Source organism: Ostrea edulis, chromosome 5 (genome assembly GCF_947568905.1).
Source record: "Ostrea edulis chromosome 5, xbOstEdul1.1, whole genome shotgun sequence".
In the NCBI taxonomy this organism is placed as follows: domain Eukaryota; kingdom Metazoa; phylum Mollusca; class Bivalvia; order Ostreida; family Ostreidae; genus Ostrea; species Ostrea edulis.
The window spans coordinates 45,198,440-45,217,971 of NC_079168.1; the positions used below are offsets into that span (position 1 = coordinate 45,198,440).

Genomic DNA, 19,532 nt, shown 5'->3' on the forward strand with positions numbered 1-19,532 from the left:
ACACATTTCATTGTTTTTCACTCTCGATCTCTCGAAGTGATGGTAATGTATTCCCAACCGTTACACAAGCGTGTAATAATTTCTGCTTGGGTCTTCCCTGGATTTTGTTGAATGCTGGAGGGGTAATTAGATATTTACATAGTTGAAACATCACCTGGGCTTCTTTGTGGAGGGGACACACTTGAGTATATAATTGGCTAATTGGTCAGTTTACACCTTGCACTGGGGTTTTGAGTCCTGATGATTAAAATTATATATAATCCGACTATGAAAGAAATCTATAATTTGTTTTGACGTGACGACGATAGGGTAAGTTTTATACATACATGTAATTTAGAGATCTACAGACTTAAATTTCTCGAGTTTGTTCTTTGTGTAAAGTTACTCTAAAACATCGTTTTACTCATTCGTTAGAATTTTTGTTTGGGGTAAAGCGACATAACATTATGCTCTGTTTAGTTTGCGATAGTAAAGCGTCATCTGAACTTGGTTTTGTATGCCTATCTAAGCATGATTAAAGCACAAATAAATACATAAACTTTTAAATGTTTTTATTAATGCAAAATAAGGTTTTTTATTTTGATTTCAAAGTACCTGACGAATATGAAGGAAAACATGTCAAAACGATATCATATGATCTTGTTGGTATACATTCCCGGTTACTGTAAAATCTGAACACAGGCGGACCTCCAATTTCCGAATTTTGATCTCTCAAACTCTCGATTTCTCGAAGTTTTATCAAGGACCCTTGAACTTTGAGTTATCAAGAGTCACCTGTAGTAGTAATTCATCGGGGTTTTTTTGGGTTGTGTTTTATTAACAAGTTCATAGACCAGGTACTTGTACTTGTTAAGTTTTGAAAGACTCTATAGGTATTGACTTATTTTATGCCTCTGAGATAAAAGTTTGGAAGTCATATGTGTATTGTTGGGGGTTGGGGGGGGGGGGGGGGGGGGGGGTTGCAAGAGTTGATCCTTCAGTGCAATTCATTAGTCCAATTTTACATATCCACTGCAGTTCATTACAGTAAATAGTAATGCTAAAAAAAAAGTGAAAAATGGAGGGAAGAACCTGTCTATAGATTGAAGTTTGCATGTCATGATGTAACTTACTTTGCATGTAATAATAATAGAAAAAGTATGTTGTTGGGGGAAAAAAGGGGTGGCCCCTACCCCTTGTTGCTACATGACTGATTTTGTGTGTGTGTGTGTGTACCAGTACATTTATTTGAGTAATTGCAAATCAGGTAGAGCTTTACAATGTAAGATGATCGACACAAAATTTTATTTTCCAAAGATTGAATCACACATGAAAAAAACACATTTCAGGAGAAAGATTACACTAGAGATACTGATTCAATATAATTGACATGTTCTGTTGTACTTCTAGCAACAAGTATTTTAGTCTACAGTGTGAAATGATAACAAATTAATGATGTACATGCTTGGTTTGTACATGCACTTTCAGGCATATCAAATTGTGTTTTTGTGAAAATATTGATAAAAATGATAACGAAGAATTTCTGATTTGCTAAGGACATCCTGATCTAAAGAAGTCGAAGACTAATATTTACATACATGTACCTTGTTACATCATTACCTTGCGAAAAAATCTCACATGGGACGGACACATAAATAAAATCAGTGACTAAAATTATTGTAGTCATATTATTTTTCAGTCATTAAACATAATTCTTCAAAGAATTCCTTAACTGGCACTTAATTGCAATCAGATATAGTAAATTTTCTATTTACTCTTAATATTTACACCATGAATTGAGGACCACAACGTACTGTGCGCCTCTTGTATTTGGTGGAAAATAACTTGCACTGCATTGTAAAAAATTTATCCCATTGAACTTGGACATGGCTTGATCATATTGGGTCAAAGTTTAATTTACAAGTGCATGTTTTCTTCCCTTTTTCAGGTAATAAAGACACTACAGAGAGCTGTCAAAAACTGCACTGCTCAACAAGCCAGAGAGTTTGCTACATTAGTGGACAGAGAGGTAAATGTTTTACTGACATGTTTTAATTTTGATTTAAGAAATAGATAATCATTTTAAAAACTTCACTGGGATATGAAGTGGGGCAGTCACATGATCCAATCCTGTGAAGCCTCGAGTATATCTCAGTAGATTTGATCATTTACTGCCCCATTTCATAGCTCAATGAAGTTTTTGAAATGATTATTTATTACTTGAAACAATTAGACCATTTTAAAATATGACACTAACTACATGCTGAACACCATGCCCATTGATGTTGTGTGTTGATGCAGGAACAGACTGAGAGTTCCTCAATTATTAGGGTTCACAATAGGCAGATGGCCTACAGTGATATTCAACACATGCCCCCCCCCCTTCTACTCTTTATCCGGTTCCCTCATACCCCTAGATAGTAGGTCTATACAGATATTTGTTTTTCATTACTTTTATACATGTAGTTCAAGGTATGTTATTTTCGTAACGGTTATTTTCATAACGATATTATTATTTTCTTAATAAAAGAGTTGTGAGAGCCCATATTTACAAATGTGGTATACATTTACATGACATCCGTTCGTTTACAACCACATGCACAGGTGGGAGTTATATTTTATGCACATATGGAATACATATATACATACAAAATAATACATCTACTGTATGTCGTGTGTTTAAACTTACAGATGTTATTATAAATCGCGTTGTGAAATAGCAGAGGAAATGTGAGTTGAACTTTTGAATACAAATTTATGGCATTTTTTTCACTCACCAAACGAAACTATGATTTCGTTGTCCAAGTTGAATGCATCCACCAACTTCCTCTTCTTGCAAGAAACTTTGTTTAGCCTCTCAATGACTGTATAAACAGTATTTAATCTCTCAGCATGCAGCACTCGGACATTACGATGCATCAATCAACAACTTTGTTTACGTAGCGCATCTATGTACATGGATTGGTGGTTGGTTTAACATTTCGATTAGCAAAAAGTTTCACACAGATGAAACATTTGATCTACCATTATTACAGACATTGACGTATACTTATGTGGTATGTGCATATTTTCTGAAGGCGAGTCAGTCACAGCAACAAAACACTTTCGGAACCCCTTTTTGTTTTTCGACTATTCTATGACGGAGTAAGGAATTCCGGAAAATGAATTCACGTGAAAATACACAATTTTTACTGATCACGTGGTTGCTATCCGTCGCTACCTTAATAGCAAATTTCAGAGATTTGAGTCCCGTAGGGATCTGGGTTAGAATAGGTCCTCAGTACCCCTTGCTTGTTGTAAAGGGCGACTAAGTAAGGTGGTCCTTTGGATGAGACTGCAAAAACCGAGGTCCCGTGTCACAGAAGGTGTGGCACGATAAAGATCCCTCCCAGCTCAAAGGCTGCAAGCGCAGAGCATAGGCCTAAATTTTGCACCCCTTCACTGGCATTGGTGACATCTCCATGTGAGTGAAATATTCTCAAGAGGGACGTTAAACAATTAATCAATCAATCAGAGATTTGACAGTTTTCCTGACTTTTTTTTTTTTTTAGCTATCCCTACAATTCAACTATTGAATTGAAAATTTACACATGAACTTATATTAGTGGATACAGATCAAGTTTTTGAGTTTTAAATAATGCCACCAAGTGGGGTCCTTTTGTGATACTTGCCATCACAATAATGTCTAGTTCAAATTTGTACAATATCATTAGAGATCTAGTTAAGGTACTATTTTGTGGTCGAAGATTTCTACCATCATTCTGAGAGTATGTGTATGTATCTGAAGATGTGAATGAAGTTGAACAGATTGAGGAGTTTCGGACTGAATGCAGATGTGCATACTTTTGTTTTACAACTAGACCTAGCTAATCTTAATGCTTTAAAATTGTTAATGCCAAAAAAAGAGCTGTCTTTCCTTTTTGACCCCCTGAAATACTTTCATGATCAATGTACCTGCTTCAAACAAGTGTTTATGACCTTTGACCCCCCCCCCCCCCCAAAAAAAAACTTCATTGGAAATTGAAGATATTTTGCTTTCGGTATATTTACATAACAAAGGAATACCACAAATGCATATATTTACTGGTAAATATTTTATTTAGAAAAAAAGGATTAGAAATGCCTATATATACAATCTCCATACAAAAGTTAGTATTAAAAAATCTATGTTAAAATAACTGAAACTTCTTATATTACAGCTTTGAAATTGTTTCAATTATAATATATTGCTTATTTTGAAATAAAACTAAATTCCCAACCTCAATCTCTCATTTTCTTTGCAAACAAATATTGGTTATATTGAAATCGCTTACATTGAAATATTGCCTATTTGAAATTAATTATCAGTCCAGAGACAAAAAGGTTGGTCCCCTTAATTTCTATTTATCCAGAATAAGCTGTATATGATTCATAGTATTTTGAAAACATGGAGTTTATAGTGAGGTATGATTTAAAATAACATTTACTCATTATTATTAAAAGATTAGAATATGGCTAGTATTAATGCTACCTCAGCCACTCTTTCTGGTAGTCTTACAATTATGCAGTTCTGAAACTTGTTTTTAAACTGTGTGTAATATTTGTACTCTGTTCTTCAGGGTCGAGCCATGGTGTATGGTGGTTGTTTTGCTTCATGTGAACAGTGTAGGAGTATTATAGATGTGAGTACTGTTGTTATTTCATATAATGGTGATTTCTTTCTACACCTGACGGAGAAAAGTTCAGTTATGTTACAAAACAAAGTTTTATGACTAAAAATTGTACAATGATCATTACTTTGTAGCAAAGCACCTCTAGACATAACAGCAAGCCTTTGAAGGTCCAGGTCATGCACACTGTTGTGGTGGCCCACCAGACCTTCTGCCTTAAACTTATGGTGTGGCTTCAAAAAATGATCGAAAAATCAGGTATGCTATTCAGCCTTCAAAATTGAATTGGCACTTGATGATATTCTAACTGTAAAAGTTTTAGATGACTTTTCATTGATTATTCAACAGATGGATTGCGGAGATTGTTTTGTCTCCTGAGTATGAAGCCCCAGGAAGATGGCCAGTCATTGATGGAAAAACTTCTACTCCATGACACACAGTTATGGAAAGGTGATATGCACACTAAATTGGCTTTGAAGTAGATATTGAACTTGAAGGGGGGGGGGGGGATGGGGTGAAAATACTTCTGGATCCTGAAAGCAAAAACCTATCAGATGTATTTATATGCTTCAGAAGGTCTGTTTACAACATCAGTGATAGTATCAACTAACTGACCTTGTATTTTTTCAGTGGCAAGAGTATTGAGTCACCAACTTCTGATGGCAGGGTAAGTGCTGATTGCCTCTCAATATGGATACAACTAGCATCTGAAATTTCATTGTGGGAATTCCTGATTTTCTTCTTGTGCTCACTTTTGCAGGGTCTTAATGGATCAAGAATGCAAGAAACAGTTTGCTATTATATTTACAAAGGTATGAAGATAAACAAAAGCGAAGTGAAAAAGATTTTTTTCTTAACTACATGTCTTATCAAAATGCTGGTGTAAAGAATTTCATATGTTAATATACTTGCAACAAAATGCTTGATAGCTTTCATAGATATGATCTGTTAAAGGTAATCATTTTCATGCCACCACCACGAAATGGTCAAGGCATGTAGTGTTACCCCTTTCCATCCGTCATTCAGTCATAGTATTGTTAACTTTTTTTTGCTCTACTTTTAGATAAAGAGCAAATATTTGGTATATCTCTGTATATTGGTGACTTACAGTCAAGTATTGAAAATCATGCCAATTGACCTATTTTCACCAAAGAGCATAGAGTTTGAGACTTTGTAATCATTCACTGTTTTCCAGACTTTTTTGCCTTGCTCATAGATAACGAGCAGATCTTTGGTAACTACAGTAAAATATCTGTATCTCGAATATGGTTTATCTCGAATACCCCGCTTGAGTCGAAGTTGACCGCCGGTCCCAGCCGTTTTCCCCTATGTAAATGATTAAAAAAAACTTCTGATATTTCGAACACGGTAATCTCGAATACTCCGCTTATGTCGAAGTATTTTCAAGGTCCCATACCCTAAATTCACCTGGTTTATCTCGAAGTGCAGTCAATTTTCCGCTCTGCTTACTATACCTGGTATCGTTTAGTCACACTTTCACACCCGCGGCTACATCAATTATAATTAATGACCGCTAATCCACGCTCGCCTTTTCCGAGTAGACCCAGGTTGCAATAAATGGTTCATCAGCTTGGGTGATTAGTGAAGCCTTCCAACATTACGGCTAAAGTTCACCGCCAATTATGACCTAACACGCCCGATTCCAGGTATGGTGTTTTGAATGACACACGCTCTATCATTAACATGTGGGTTAGATAAATGCACAGAATAGTCGAAGTACGCTGGAAGGTAATGCTCTTAATAACGATAATGCTTTTAATAATACACGTTTCATCATTAAAACTAGTACAGAGAAAACACGAAAATTTATTCAATAAACATTTAAAAGTTTTTTTTTTTTTCAAATCCGTCTTTTTTGTTTTTTACGTGATAGGTTCTTTCATTACAACGCAATAACTACATTCCAGTCAAGCCTGGACATCAGTAAACTTAAAGTAAGCATACAGGCACGATCATCTTAATTTTGAAACACATTGTGAATTCAATTGGATGTTTATATATATTAAAAAAAACTGAAATGTTTGTCTTTGAAATTCCACAACATTAATTTATCAACTTGTATTAAACTATAAGAAACGGCAACGGGTTTTTTGTTTATAATGCAAATCCCATACTATGCATCAAATATCCTCCTTCAAAAAAATATCCAAAATCGATTTTGGATATCTCGAACCCCCGGATATCTCGAAGTTTTTTCGAGGTCCCTCGGACTTCGAGATAGGGATATTTTACTGTATGTCTCTTTATATTAATGACTTGTACATAATATTTGAGTTTCATGTTGATTGAATCATTTTCATTTCAGATGATAAATTAAGTAGATTTTTGATATGTACAGTACATTTATAAATAGTTTGTAGATTATGTGGATTTTAATATGTACATTTATAATATTTATAATACCAGGTACTAATTTACAGATCAAGTTCCACTTTAAATTTCTGAATATTGGTCTACTTCTCCAGAGTTATTGCCCTTGGACTTACAATGTCCCAGTCAGTACTCTCCTCTCCTTCATGTTTTTATGTCCAAGCTTTTTTTTTATTGCATTCAGTCCTTCACTATAGTTCATTCTTACAGGTTCAGGGTATTGCTCACATGTTAGATATAATATCCCACTGCATTAAATTTCATGATCTTAGGGGTATGGGTGTTGGTATCAGGGTGAGGCCAAAATGATCAGTGATTAAATGTGTTAACAATTGAAGATTTTTTAGAAAGAGCAGGTAAATTGTAAATTTCATTGATCCCAGGGGATAAGGGTGTTGGTGCCAGGGTGGGGCCAAAATTATTATTGTGATTATTATCTTTATCATTTGAAAGACTTCTTTAAGTTTTCTGATACTGTATAAAAACTAAATGCATACTAGTATTTGGGAAAAGCAAGAAAGGATGTACCAAAATTATGAATTTCACAACCTCAGGATAATGCCTCTAGGGTAGGTCCAAATTAGATATCGTGCTAATGTTACATATATTATGTAGAGTTTTTCATCAGTATAGGCACTTTCAGGGGCATTTAAGTGTTAAGAAAACATATCTTGTTTTATATTGTTGCTGAATATTATAATATAGATTAGATGTGTAGAACAGGAAATTTTTTGTAGATTTTATAGTCCTTGGGACGAGTGATACTTTTAACTCGGGTGACCAATAGGGCCTGTGGGCCTCTTGTTGGAAATACCTGAGGATATGAACTGCAATGCTTCATGTTGGCATTGTTTTCATGAAGCGCTCAAGTGCTTCCTAAAGTATGCTGGCATGAAGTGTTCCGGTTCATACCCTCATGTATTTTCAAAAATAAAATTTATTTCTTAAATAAACATGTCATACTAGCAAGGTTAACTTTAAATGACAAATACAGAACTGAAATGGAGTAACCTTTTCTACTCAAAATTCCAAAAGCTTTAACATTGAAAATATTTTTAAATGATATGCTTTTGAAATTTGGACAGTTTATGAAAACAAGTTATTTGCCTTGGTTATTATTTTCTATTTTAGAATTTATGAAATAAATATATTACAAGATCAAATGAGTTTAGGTTACAGAACAAAAGAAAAAAATAAGGATATACTGAATAAGCCCCCCCCCCCCCCCCCACCACCACCACCACCACACCCACACACATACAACCCATCGTGTTATATGTATAAACACAAGATGTAAAGCTTTCCATTGTGAGTTACGATAGAATAATACAAAAATATATATATAAAGCGATTAGATAGTTTTCCGCCAAAATTTCACCCGCCAAATATGCACCCAATTGTGACCTCAGTATTTGCAAGAGAGATAACTCTTCCTTGTCCACCAAAATTTATTACACTAAAATTATTAGGATATCTTTGAGCCAGGAAATCTTCAAATTTTAGACCCGCAGGAAAAACAGCTTTACGGTATATATTTAATATAAAAAAAGTGCAAAACTCAACGAAACAGGATATAAATACAAAGTAAATTGCATTAGACTGGAAACACTTCTCATTCGTTATTTGCAGCAGTTATTGCCAATTTAACAGTCGCAGATACCGTTAAATCAGCATTTACAGTTGCAAATAACAATTGAGAAGGTAGCTGTTTTACTAAATCATTACCATATGTATAAAAGAGAAAATAAAAACTATAAACTCTGAATATTTGAAGGAAAACCATAAAGTTAAATTGTCTCTTTCAATGTAAAATGAAATTATAATTTAGTACAAGTTAACAGATTTTGTATACTGAAAATTAGATGTGCTGAAAAAAATCTCATGTTATGTATCAAAATCATGATTTATACTTGTATATGTACCATAATTTAATTTTAAAGCTAGAATAATCAAATTACAATGATGATTTTATAACAAGTATATTATTTTATGATGTAGACCGACAGTTGATCATGGTGCCATTCTAAAACCATAACATATATTCGACTGCCTCTTGGTGTCCATTGATTAATGAACAAATATCGTTAGTGTGTCTTCATGATTTAGTAATTAGTATCTTTTAAATAATTCATTTTAATGTCCACCATGTGCTTTTATGTCCTTAAAAGTTAGTGTAATTCTATTTACAACTGAAGCACCAATACCATATTCTGTGCTTGTTGTATTTGCACCCAATAATATTTTTACATCTTTGGACTTTCAAACATTTCAAACTTGAATGTTAGCGGGGGCATTCATGTCATACTGACTTATCTAGTTTAACTCATTGATCAAGTTAATACTTTTATTTTAGTATGAAATTTACATGTGTGTTTCAGTTACATGTACATGTATGTATATTACTTGAAATATTGAGCTGATTTATTAAAGGCATGTTATAAATTCTTAATACATGTACATGTGTTCACCTGAAAGTGCAGTCAAAGAAGATGGTCACTGAATGAATTGTTGGGAGATGCGTTACATAATTTGTGATTATTATTAACAGTGGTATCCATATGTGATGCGTGACTTTGCTCGTGATGACCATGATCACGATGTCTGCGTTGCCTCTCTCTCAGTACAAATTTACACGGTTCCCAGTCTGGTACGTGAATTGCTTAGGTCTTTCTGCATTTCTACTTTTTCCTGATAATATGGCTGATTGTAGAGAAAGAGTATCCAACTAAAATTTGTAGACAGATTCGTTACATAGAAGAACTGAGCATGCAAGATGGGTAAATAGCAAAGCTTTATGCATGACTAGAAAAATGAGACATTTCAGAGCTTGTAGGTGCTTCTATGGTTTCTGCAATCATCTGTGTTTAGGTAAAAAGTAGAAATGGTGGAGGACAGGAGAAGGGGGAGGTGTGTAGAGGTTGGGAGTGTCCCAATCTATAGTCTAACCCTCTCCCTGTGGTCATTTAATCTTTATTTGATGGTATGTTTTGTTCTTGTAGCATTATTCCCTGCTAATGTCGGAGTTTTTGCTGGACACCCATTATCGCCCAGTCTCCATTACCTCTCTCTCTGTTCAAATTTTTGCCGTAGGAACAGTGGTAGGTCTCAGAAGTTTGTACCCCGGCCACATGCTCTGTATGCCCATCATATGTTTTCTTTGAAGAACAATCTCTGAACCAAAATTTCTAATTGTAGATTAATAGAATAGAGAGAGGATGGTTTAGAGGTTGTGTTTCAAGCTGTAACTATGTGGAGATCTCACTGGTGGTTTTTTTTTTTTTTCTCTTTAGGATCATAACGCCATGAATTTCTTTTAAAATATATCATAAAATAGTACTTACATGTGATTCTGCTAAAACATTAACCCCATTGTATTTTATTTGATAGTCTCACTCAGTGAAGATATATGAGCTCTGCACATTTTATGTAACATTTAGATATGGTAATTCAATACTAATATTTTTTATTTGCGTGTGTAAACAGTACTGATTTATTACAAAAGACATATGATAGACATCATAAACTTAGATCGATAACCGCACCTTTTCAAAACTTTGTAATCAATAACATACCCCAATCTCTGTTTACATAATATATGATAAACCCTTTGTAATGAGCTTCTGTAATAATGTATAACCTTAATTTTTCCATGAAAACTTTTCAACATATTAGACAGTAGATATTGATCATTTAAAGTGAAAACAAAATTTTGGGGAAAATCGTGAATCGGTCCCTTTAAGGTGGTACATATTGTCATCAGCATTATGTGACAAAATATGCCAACACAAACCCCTCCAGTTTTCAGATGTACATATAGCATCAGGCACTGACCCAAATGTCTTGAGTATGAATGAGACTTATTCCAACTGGAATAAGTTTGGAATCTGAAATATATACACTATGCATGCATTATTTTCACATTTTTTTATTTGAGTAAGGACATATACATGTATTAACCTCTTTAATGATGAAATCATTTTGTGCTAGTTACTGAAGATATATATGCTTAAAGGTTTTAATTTGTTTTCTATGTCAAAAGATATCTCTCACTCACTGGAAGGTATTTTAAATATGAAAAGATAACTCTCTCTCTCTCTCTCTCTCTCTCTCTCTCTCTCTCTCTCTCTCTGACACTTCATCAAATGCATATTCTCCATTAAAGGGATTGATAACTACTATTCCAATTCTTTTTAAATTTGGTATGAAGCATCATTGGGACAAGGGGGACCTAATTTGTAAATTTCAGGACTCCTGCCCCCTGGGGCCTGAGGGATGGGACAAATATTGACCAGTTTTAAAAAATCTTCAACTCTACAACTTCACATGTGTAAGAAAAACTAAATGCATAGTGATGAAGAGGAGGAAGGCCTCTACCAAAATTCATGATCCCCGGGGTAGAGGTTCTGACCCCAGGGCCGGGCCAAACTTAGTACATAGCATTTATGTGTAAAACTTTAGATAACATCTTCTTTAGTGCTATTGATACTAAATTGAAGCTAAATAGATATTTAAAGGGAGTAGATAGTCCTATACCAAAATTGTAAATTTCATGATCATAGGGGTAAGGGTTTGGTTCCAGGGTTGAGCCAAAATTATTATAGTGATTATATATTCTTTATCATTTGAAAGGCCTCTTGAAGTTTGCTGATATGGTTTAAAAACTAAATGCATATTAAGCAAAAGCAGAGAAGGATGTACCAAAATGGTGAATTTAGCAACCCCGGGGTATAATGAATCTAGGGTGGGTCCAAATTAGTCATATTGTGTTAATGTTACATATATTATATTATGTAAAGCCTTTCATCACTATAAGCACTTTCGAGGGCATTTATAAGAAAGATGTGATCTTCAAACCTATACATGTACTTTTGTTGAATATTAGTATTCAAAACAGGAAAAAAAATTTCTAGATTTCATAGGCCTTGGGACTAGTGATACTTATAACTAATACTCAGGTGACTGACAAGGCCTTTTCAAAATTCTGTGATGATTGGGTCCAGTTCTGTCTATGTATGTATTTCCATTGTTAACTTTTCACAATTTCTTCCCCAGAATTAAATGGCTAATTTCAACCAAATTTGCCACAAAGTAGATCAAAATTTGCTCTTTGGCCCCTCGGGTAGTTCACAACAAGGCTTCAAAGTCTTGCTAATTTATATAGAAAAATAAATTCAAAACAAGGCTACAAGATAGGGAGAAATCCTTGTGTTATGTGAATGGGTTTTGTTCATTTGGGTTGAAAATTTTACCCAAGGGCCAGAGTAGGCCTAAAGTAGAGATCCAAAAATTTCTTGGAGGATTCTTAGAATCTTGCTAATAGCCAAAGAATTTAAGGCATAGTATCAAAAAGCTGCAGAACTATAGTTTACGAGGGGAAAATTGGGATATACTAAAGAGCTATTCCTTATAAAAACTTTCAATTTATAGTGCAACTATTTCTGTGCACAATTGAGGGCTTGTATAGCTGTATTCTTTAAAAAATATATACCTGACATATTTTCCCACTACACTTGTGGCAATCTAACATAGGTATGTCAACAGACAAAAATTGAGTTTTTGGTTCACATGGGACTTTAATGAATGTTTGAAGGTAGATCTTGACACAAGTATAGTGGGAAAATATGTCAAGGATTGTTTAATTTAAAAATTTTGAAGCAGTGATGCTAGAACACGGTGATATAAGACCGCAGTCATGCACAGAAAAAGTTGCATTGTAAATCAAAGGTTTTTACAAGTGATGTCTGGATAGCTCTCCGGTATATTCCAATTTTTCCCCAGAGAGAAACTGGGGATCAAAGTAATAGGCAAGCATGCTTTGACATGTACTATTTGTAGTTGTCCGTAGTAGGTCTTACATAGGTGTTGAGGCTCTATTTATGAGACGCATCTCTGGATGAGCGAAGCGGATCAGGCAAGCATTTTGGTCCATGGGCCTCTTTTTATCCATTGTCTGCAAAGGCTTTAAAGGGGCATGGACATGATTATGGTAAAAAAAAAATTGCTTGGAAATCAATTCGTGATATGGTAGAATTTGATATGTGTAAAACATTGCAACAAACCTTAAATTTCAAAAACTGACACAAAAGTGTATTTGAGACATCTAAACTTTTCATTTTCAAAACAAAGCATGATGTCTGTTGATGTTTGCATATTTCTTAACTCATTTAGCAACACAGCACCATAGATGACGGCTTCAGAGAAAAGAGCTTTTACAATGAAAATTTGACTTTTTCATACTTCTTTGTACTTACTCCCTTTATTGATTTAGCAATAATCTATTTTGAAATACTTAATGCTATTGAAATACATTTTAAAAATCATGGTGCTCTCACCTCCTTTCGTGGTTTTATAGTCTAATGAAATGCGTGGGCATTCGTCTCACTCTAGATAAAGATTAACACCATGTGTACAGACATGATTTAGGAAGCTGGGTTTTATGTAAATACAAATTGTATCCTGTGTGAAAATATTTTTAATTGACATATTTATAAAAGATCTTTATTTCTATAACAAAAAAATTGTAAGTTCAATCGATCAAAAATCGTGTCCATGCCCTTCAGTTTAAGTGCTTCAGTTACAAGCCAGAGTATGAAGTGCTTGAATTTACAGGAAATGTTTCAAGGCAATATATTGCAGCACACATTGTGATATATGATAATCATAATACATTTTGCAGCCATATTTTGGATGCAGTTTGAATTTTGCTGTTTTCACTGTAGACCAAAACTGTGAAAGAAGTAGATACAGTTTCTAAAGTCATTTGGCCCAAAATATCGATGATTTCACTTGGAGCTCAAACCCTGGCATTCAAATAAGGAATAGATTAGCAAACCCAAAATTCGCTCAGTTTGATCAGCAAAATGATTTGTGTCATATGACGAGAGGTAGAAGTTGGCATAAAATTGCAAAAATGCCAATTTTAATGAAAATATCCACAAATTCAGGGGGTTTTCCTTTCAGAAAACATACAGCGCATGCGTCGAGCAAATTCATATTCAAGTATGTTTTTCATCTTAGAATAATTCACAATATATATAATTTTCATTTTGCTCGACAAATGCGCACATCTTTTCCTGAGCAATAATCTGTATGACATTTGACAGTTTTCAGGCTTATTTTGATAAAAAGGCGGGAAATGTCTTATTCATGATGTCATAATGCTATCCAATTAGGAATATATTCTGATTTTGTTGACATAGTATACCTGGCATATATTTTACTTTCTTAAAAAGCAGTTCAGGTTAATTCCAGTCACATTATATATGAAGAACATTTTTGGGCCTTTTTAGCTCACCTGAGCTAAAAGCTAAGTGAGCTTTTCTGATCACCCGTATTCCGGCGTTCGTCCGTCTGTAAACTTTTAACATTTTTAACTTCTTCTCAAAAACCACTGGGCTAATTTCAACCAAAGTTGGCACAAAACATCCTTAGGTAAAGGGAATTCTAAATTGTTAAAATAAAGGGCCAGGCCACCTTCCAAGGGGAGATAAGAAAAGGTGAAAATAGGGTAGGGTCATTAAAAAATCTTCTATAGAACCACTGGGCTAGAAAAGATGAAATTTATAGATAAGCTTTATTAGGTAGTGCAGATTCTAAATTGTTAAAATCATGGCCCCCGGGGGTCGGATGGGGCCACAATAGGGGATCAAAGTTTTACATACAAATATATAGGAAAAATCTTTAAAAATCTTCTTCTCAAGAACCACTGAGCCAGAAAAGCTGAGATTTATATGAGAGCTTCCTGATATAGTGCAGATTCTAAATTGTTAAAATCCTGGCCCCCGGGGGTCGGATGGGGCCACAATAGGGGATCAAAGTTTTACATACAACTATATAGGAAAAATCTTTAAAAATCTTCTTCTCAAGAACCACTGTGCCAGAAAAGCTGAGATTTATATGAAAGCTTCCTGATATAGTACAGATTCTAAATTTTTAAAATCCTGGCCTCCAGGGGTCGGATGGGGCCACAATAGGGGATCAAAGTTTTACATACAAATATATAGGAAAAATCTTTAAAAATCTTCTTCTCAAGAACCACTAAGCCAGAAAAGCTGATATTTACATGAAAGCTTTCTGACATAGTGCAGATTCAAGTTTGTTCAAATCATGGCCCCTGGGGGTTGGATGGGGCTACAAGGGGGGATCAAAGTTTTACATACAAATATATAGGGACATTCTTTAAGAATCTTCTTCTCAAGAACCACTGAGCCAGAAAAGCTGATATTCACATGAACAGCTTCCTAACATAGAGCAGAGTTAAGTTTGTTCAAATCATGGTCCCCTGTTGTAGGATGGGGCCACAATAGAGGATCAAAGTTTTACATACAAATATATAGGAATTTTTTTAAAAAAATCTTCTTCTCAAGAACCACTGAGCCAGAAAAGCTGATATTTACATGAAAGCTTTCTGGTATAGTGCAGATTCAAGTTTGTTCAAATCATGGCCCCTGGGGGGTAGGATGGGGCCACAAGGGGGGATCAAAGTTTTACATACAAATATATTGGAAAAATCTTCCAATATCTTCTTCTCATGAACCATTGGGCCAAAGAAGTTCACATTTACATGAAAGCTTTCTGACATAGTTTAGATTCAAGTTTGCAAAAACTATGGCCTCCAGGGGTAGGTTGGGGCCATAATAAGGACTACAGTTTTACATGCAAATATATATAGGAAGTCTTCTGATATGGACCAAGGTGACTCAGGTGAGCGATGTGGCCCATGGGCCTCTTGTTATGTATACAATCGTACCTTGTTCTTAAAACTGAAGTGAATGTAATCTAGTCATAATAGTAAAATGTTAAATGGAAATAAAAATCATGAATTTAAACTTCATGAAAATAGATTTACAGGTGTAGTTTAGAAACATAAATTTTAACTAGAAGTGAATTTAATACTGCATATGGAGATTATGATATTCTGTATGATGCCCCCAATCTGAAATGCTCGTGCATGTGATTCATCTTACAAAATATGATGAAATAATAAATAATTTTTCGATAAGTCTCTGATCTTGTTACAATATGATTTACAAGAATGTATTATGTATGTCTATATATTGATTTATGTAAATGCAATTTAATTCTGCTTTATACATATTCACATTGAGAGCTCCACATATTTACATTCATGCAATACATATGCATCAGTCATGCTGCTGCATAATCATTGTGAATGGGTACAGGTTTGTGCAAAAAGATGGCTGCTACACAAATTATTGCAAAATATCTTAATCAGTGAAGACAATATTAGCCTTTGAAAATTTTTAAAGTTTTGTGTTGAGGACAGGGTCGGTAGGGTTTGTACTTTTATATTGGTATTTTCAGTTTGCGTTGGTTGTATTTAGTGCTAGTGTTTGTATTTTACACTATCACTTTAAGTTTATGACTGGGATTTCCAGCAGAGCTATGTTATGTTTTTATATGTAAAAGGATCCATGTATTAGTAGAATTATAACTGTATAAATATCATTGGAAACTTAAAATCAGATTGTGCAGCTGACCTACCATTTGTTTCTGACAGTGCTAATAGTCTACTATAAATGTTTACATGTATGCTCAGCAACACTAATTTGGCTCTCATTGTCATGCCCATTCCATATTTTGTATCCTATTAGCTTTTGAATGTATTGAAAGTGAATTGATAAATTTAGAATATGCCATGTCAGTCATTGCTACATGTACTAGTGAATATGGTGTATGCAATTTTGTAAAATTATAATACTTTTATCATATGATTGAATAATTCTGAGCTTTCCGATTGGTTAAGGTCCAACAATATGGAAAAAATGCAACATTATATGTGCCTTTAATGTGAATATAATATTTGATTTTCCAATATTAGACCAAAAATGAATTAGGAATTTTCAAATTGTTACAAGTGGTTATTTTGTGGTTATCCAATGAAATCTAATATCTCTAATCACTTTGATTAAGTTGCATTCTAGCTGTAAACAAAGATGGCTGACCAGGTATGGTTTCATAAGCCTTAGCTGATTTCAGTGTTTTGAATGATTCAATCATATAATAAAATAATTATTGACATTTTCTCGGTCACTTCTTGTTATATTATGCTTTAGCTACCCTTGAATTACAGTATTCACCTCGACCTCTGGGCTCAAGGAATATTATCACCTCAACATCCGGCCTCAGTGAACATTGTACTTCTGAAGTAGTTAAAGCTTCATATTGACTTAAAAATGTCAATTATTATATATTATCACATGTTTACTCCTTTATCCAGTGGATATCACCCATTACATAAATTTTGATCATAACACTTTGTATTCCTATGGTGTTTGTGACATCACAAACAAACGTCAATTTTACGCAGTTTGTTTATGAAATGTCAGGAAGCAAAATTCCCAACAATACAGTAATTTGGGGGGGTTAACATGTGATAAAAAGAATCTCCCATGATTTGTGGTTTGATATGATTTATATCCAACTTGTGTGTTTTCTATCCCCTCGCCAAGGCTTGGGGATAGAAAACACATCACTCATTGAATATAAATCATATCAAACCATGGGGGATCCTATATATATGACAAATGGTGCCTTTGCCAAGTATATTATGCATGTAAGCAAATGTATGTGTTCTCTACATGCTGCCATTGACAGTATAATTGATGAGGTGATTGTTACAACATGAATTTTCCATTATCCAGGCTCGGATGTTGGTAACGGATCACGATTTGTTGAGTGTTATTCTGGTTCCATTTCTGGAGGCCTGTGAAGAGAAGAAAAATGGTAAGCTTTGGCATACCCTCTAAGTAGTGCACATTACCTCGCCTCATCATCTACAGGCTTTATTGACCTGATATATTTCTGTTGAGGGTCAATCACAAACCTGATAACTTTAGCTGACCTTAGCTAAGAAATGGTTTCTAAATGATATCTTATACATGTATAATATTTGAGCCTATTGTTTTAGGTCAGGGTTTTAGGTCAATGGTTCATATGGTAAAAAATATGATTGCTCAAGTGTAACACTTTTCTCTACTAGTCTTCATGGGCAGAGTTTGGTGACACAACCTACAGGTTTCTGGTTGCCATTGTGATTGTTTTTATTTTTATTCTATTGTGTGTATGTTAGATGCATTTAGATTGGATGCTATCATTGGATCTCTATGAAAATTCAGCTTACAGAAAAGGCAAAATTTTGAGCAAGTCTGTGAAGGGTGAAAATCTTCACCTTTGGCAGAGTTTTCATGTCACCTACATTGCTATGGCATAATTGTCACATTGGGGCTATCATGAGTGTAAAAGAATCTGGCTTGGATTTCACGATGACATCTCAAACTTATAAGTTTGAGTTTTCTTATATTTGAACAGTCAAAATTTGAGTCGAGTTGAGTCCAAGTTTCAACTTGAGTTTTTTTTTTGGTTTTTTTATTTTTGAGAAATCTAGAGGCTTGATCTCTGTGCTTTACAAAAGGAAAAGTTCTATTGGTTAATGATTTACCACTTATCGTTTTTGTGCTGAAAAACTATTCATTTACATACATGATGGCTTTAATGGCTTTTTTCTGGTTATTGGAAATCTTATCAATTGAAAATGCTTCACATATTTCTGTATAAACCGAGGATACAGCTATTTTTACTATACAACAAATTATATCTATTACATATATATTGCATATTTCATAAAGCGCATTTGTGATTCATGAAAAGTATGCTGGCGTGAAGCATTGTGTTTCATGCCCTCATATATTTCAAAAATGAAATATATTTTTTATATTGAAATTTTACTTTCATTTCTATTGGAATATTCCCAGTCACTAAAATAGTCGTACTATATTTATCAAGATTTAAATGCACATTGTTCAGATTCATGAGGAAATGGCTATCATTTCAATTGCTAAAAAGATAAAAGGTAAAAACATTGGAAATGTAAGTATAAAGATCGGTTTGTTCTGCTTTCAGTTTTCCAGATTATATGTTTATAAAATTTTCGTAGAAGCAATGATATGTCTTTCACTTTTTCAGTTCATGGTGTACTGACTTTGAGTAAAGCAGAACGGAATCCCTCATTTAAACGAGCCTGCTTTATGCTTTATGATCTCAAGTGAGTTCTGCAACCAATTGTTCTTTTTAATTTGATGGTTTTAGTCCCTGCTTGTGATTGCTCATGGATCATCTGGAAGACTCTTGAATAGTGATCTTTAAACCTTCTTCCAGTAGAGGATCATAACCTCATGTATTTCATTAGTCTGTTGCAGTCTTAAAATATGTAAAACAAAAAAATGGGATAATATACATGTAGTTCCATTTTGGTGAAATTATTGAGGTCAGTCTCATTACTAAGGCAATGTGATGTCAAGGGTTCTTTGCATGAGAGCTTTATGATTAGTACTGTTTTCAACTGTCAGTGAAATGTCAAAGCAGTGAATTGTCAACAATTATATAACATTAAGCTACAGTTTATGTATGTTCAAGGTACTCGTATAATATTGTCAAATACAGTACACTATGATTTGATACATGTACTGACAAAACACAATGTAACAGACTAAT

The 19,532-nt window shown here is 34.1% G+C and overlaps 1 protein-coding gene across 6 annotated transcripts in view; it reads left to right on the forward strand.

Annotated features, from left to right (window-relative positions):
* The window catches only part of LOC125652030 (E3 ubiquitin-protein ligase UBR2-like), an 80,891-nt gene that overhangs the window by 9,820 nt on the left and 51,539 nt on the right, over positions 1–19,532 (forward strand). For 3 of the 6 annotated variants that reach the window (XM_048880914.2, XM_056164578.1, XM_048880915.2), the window contains exons 5-14: positions 1,928–2,008; positions 4,578–4,640; positions 4,763–4,886; positions 4,977–5,078; positions 5,259–5,295; positions 5,389–5,440; positions 9,568–9,666; positions 10,019–10,117; positions 17,684–17,765; positions 19,005–19,083. In XM_048880914.2, coding sequence (XP_048736871.2) covers positions 1,928–2,008; positions 4,578–4,640; positions 4,763–4,886; positions 4,977–5,078; positions 5,259–5,295; positions 5,389–5,440; positions 9,568–9,666; positions 10,019–10,117; positions 17,684–17,765; positions 19,005–19,083 — 818 coding nt within the window. The remainder of the gene's footprint in view (positions 1–1,927; positions 2,009–4,577; positions 4,641–4,762; positions 4,887–4,976; positions 5,079–5,258; positions 5,296–5,388; positions 5,441–9,567; positions 9,667–10,018; positions 10,118–17,683; positions 17,766–19,004; positions 19,084–19,532) is intronic. The other 3 variants (XM_048880916.2, XM_056164579.1, XM_048880917.2) reach the window with 2 other exon arrangements.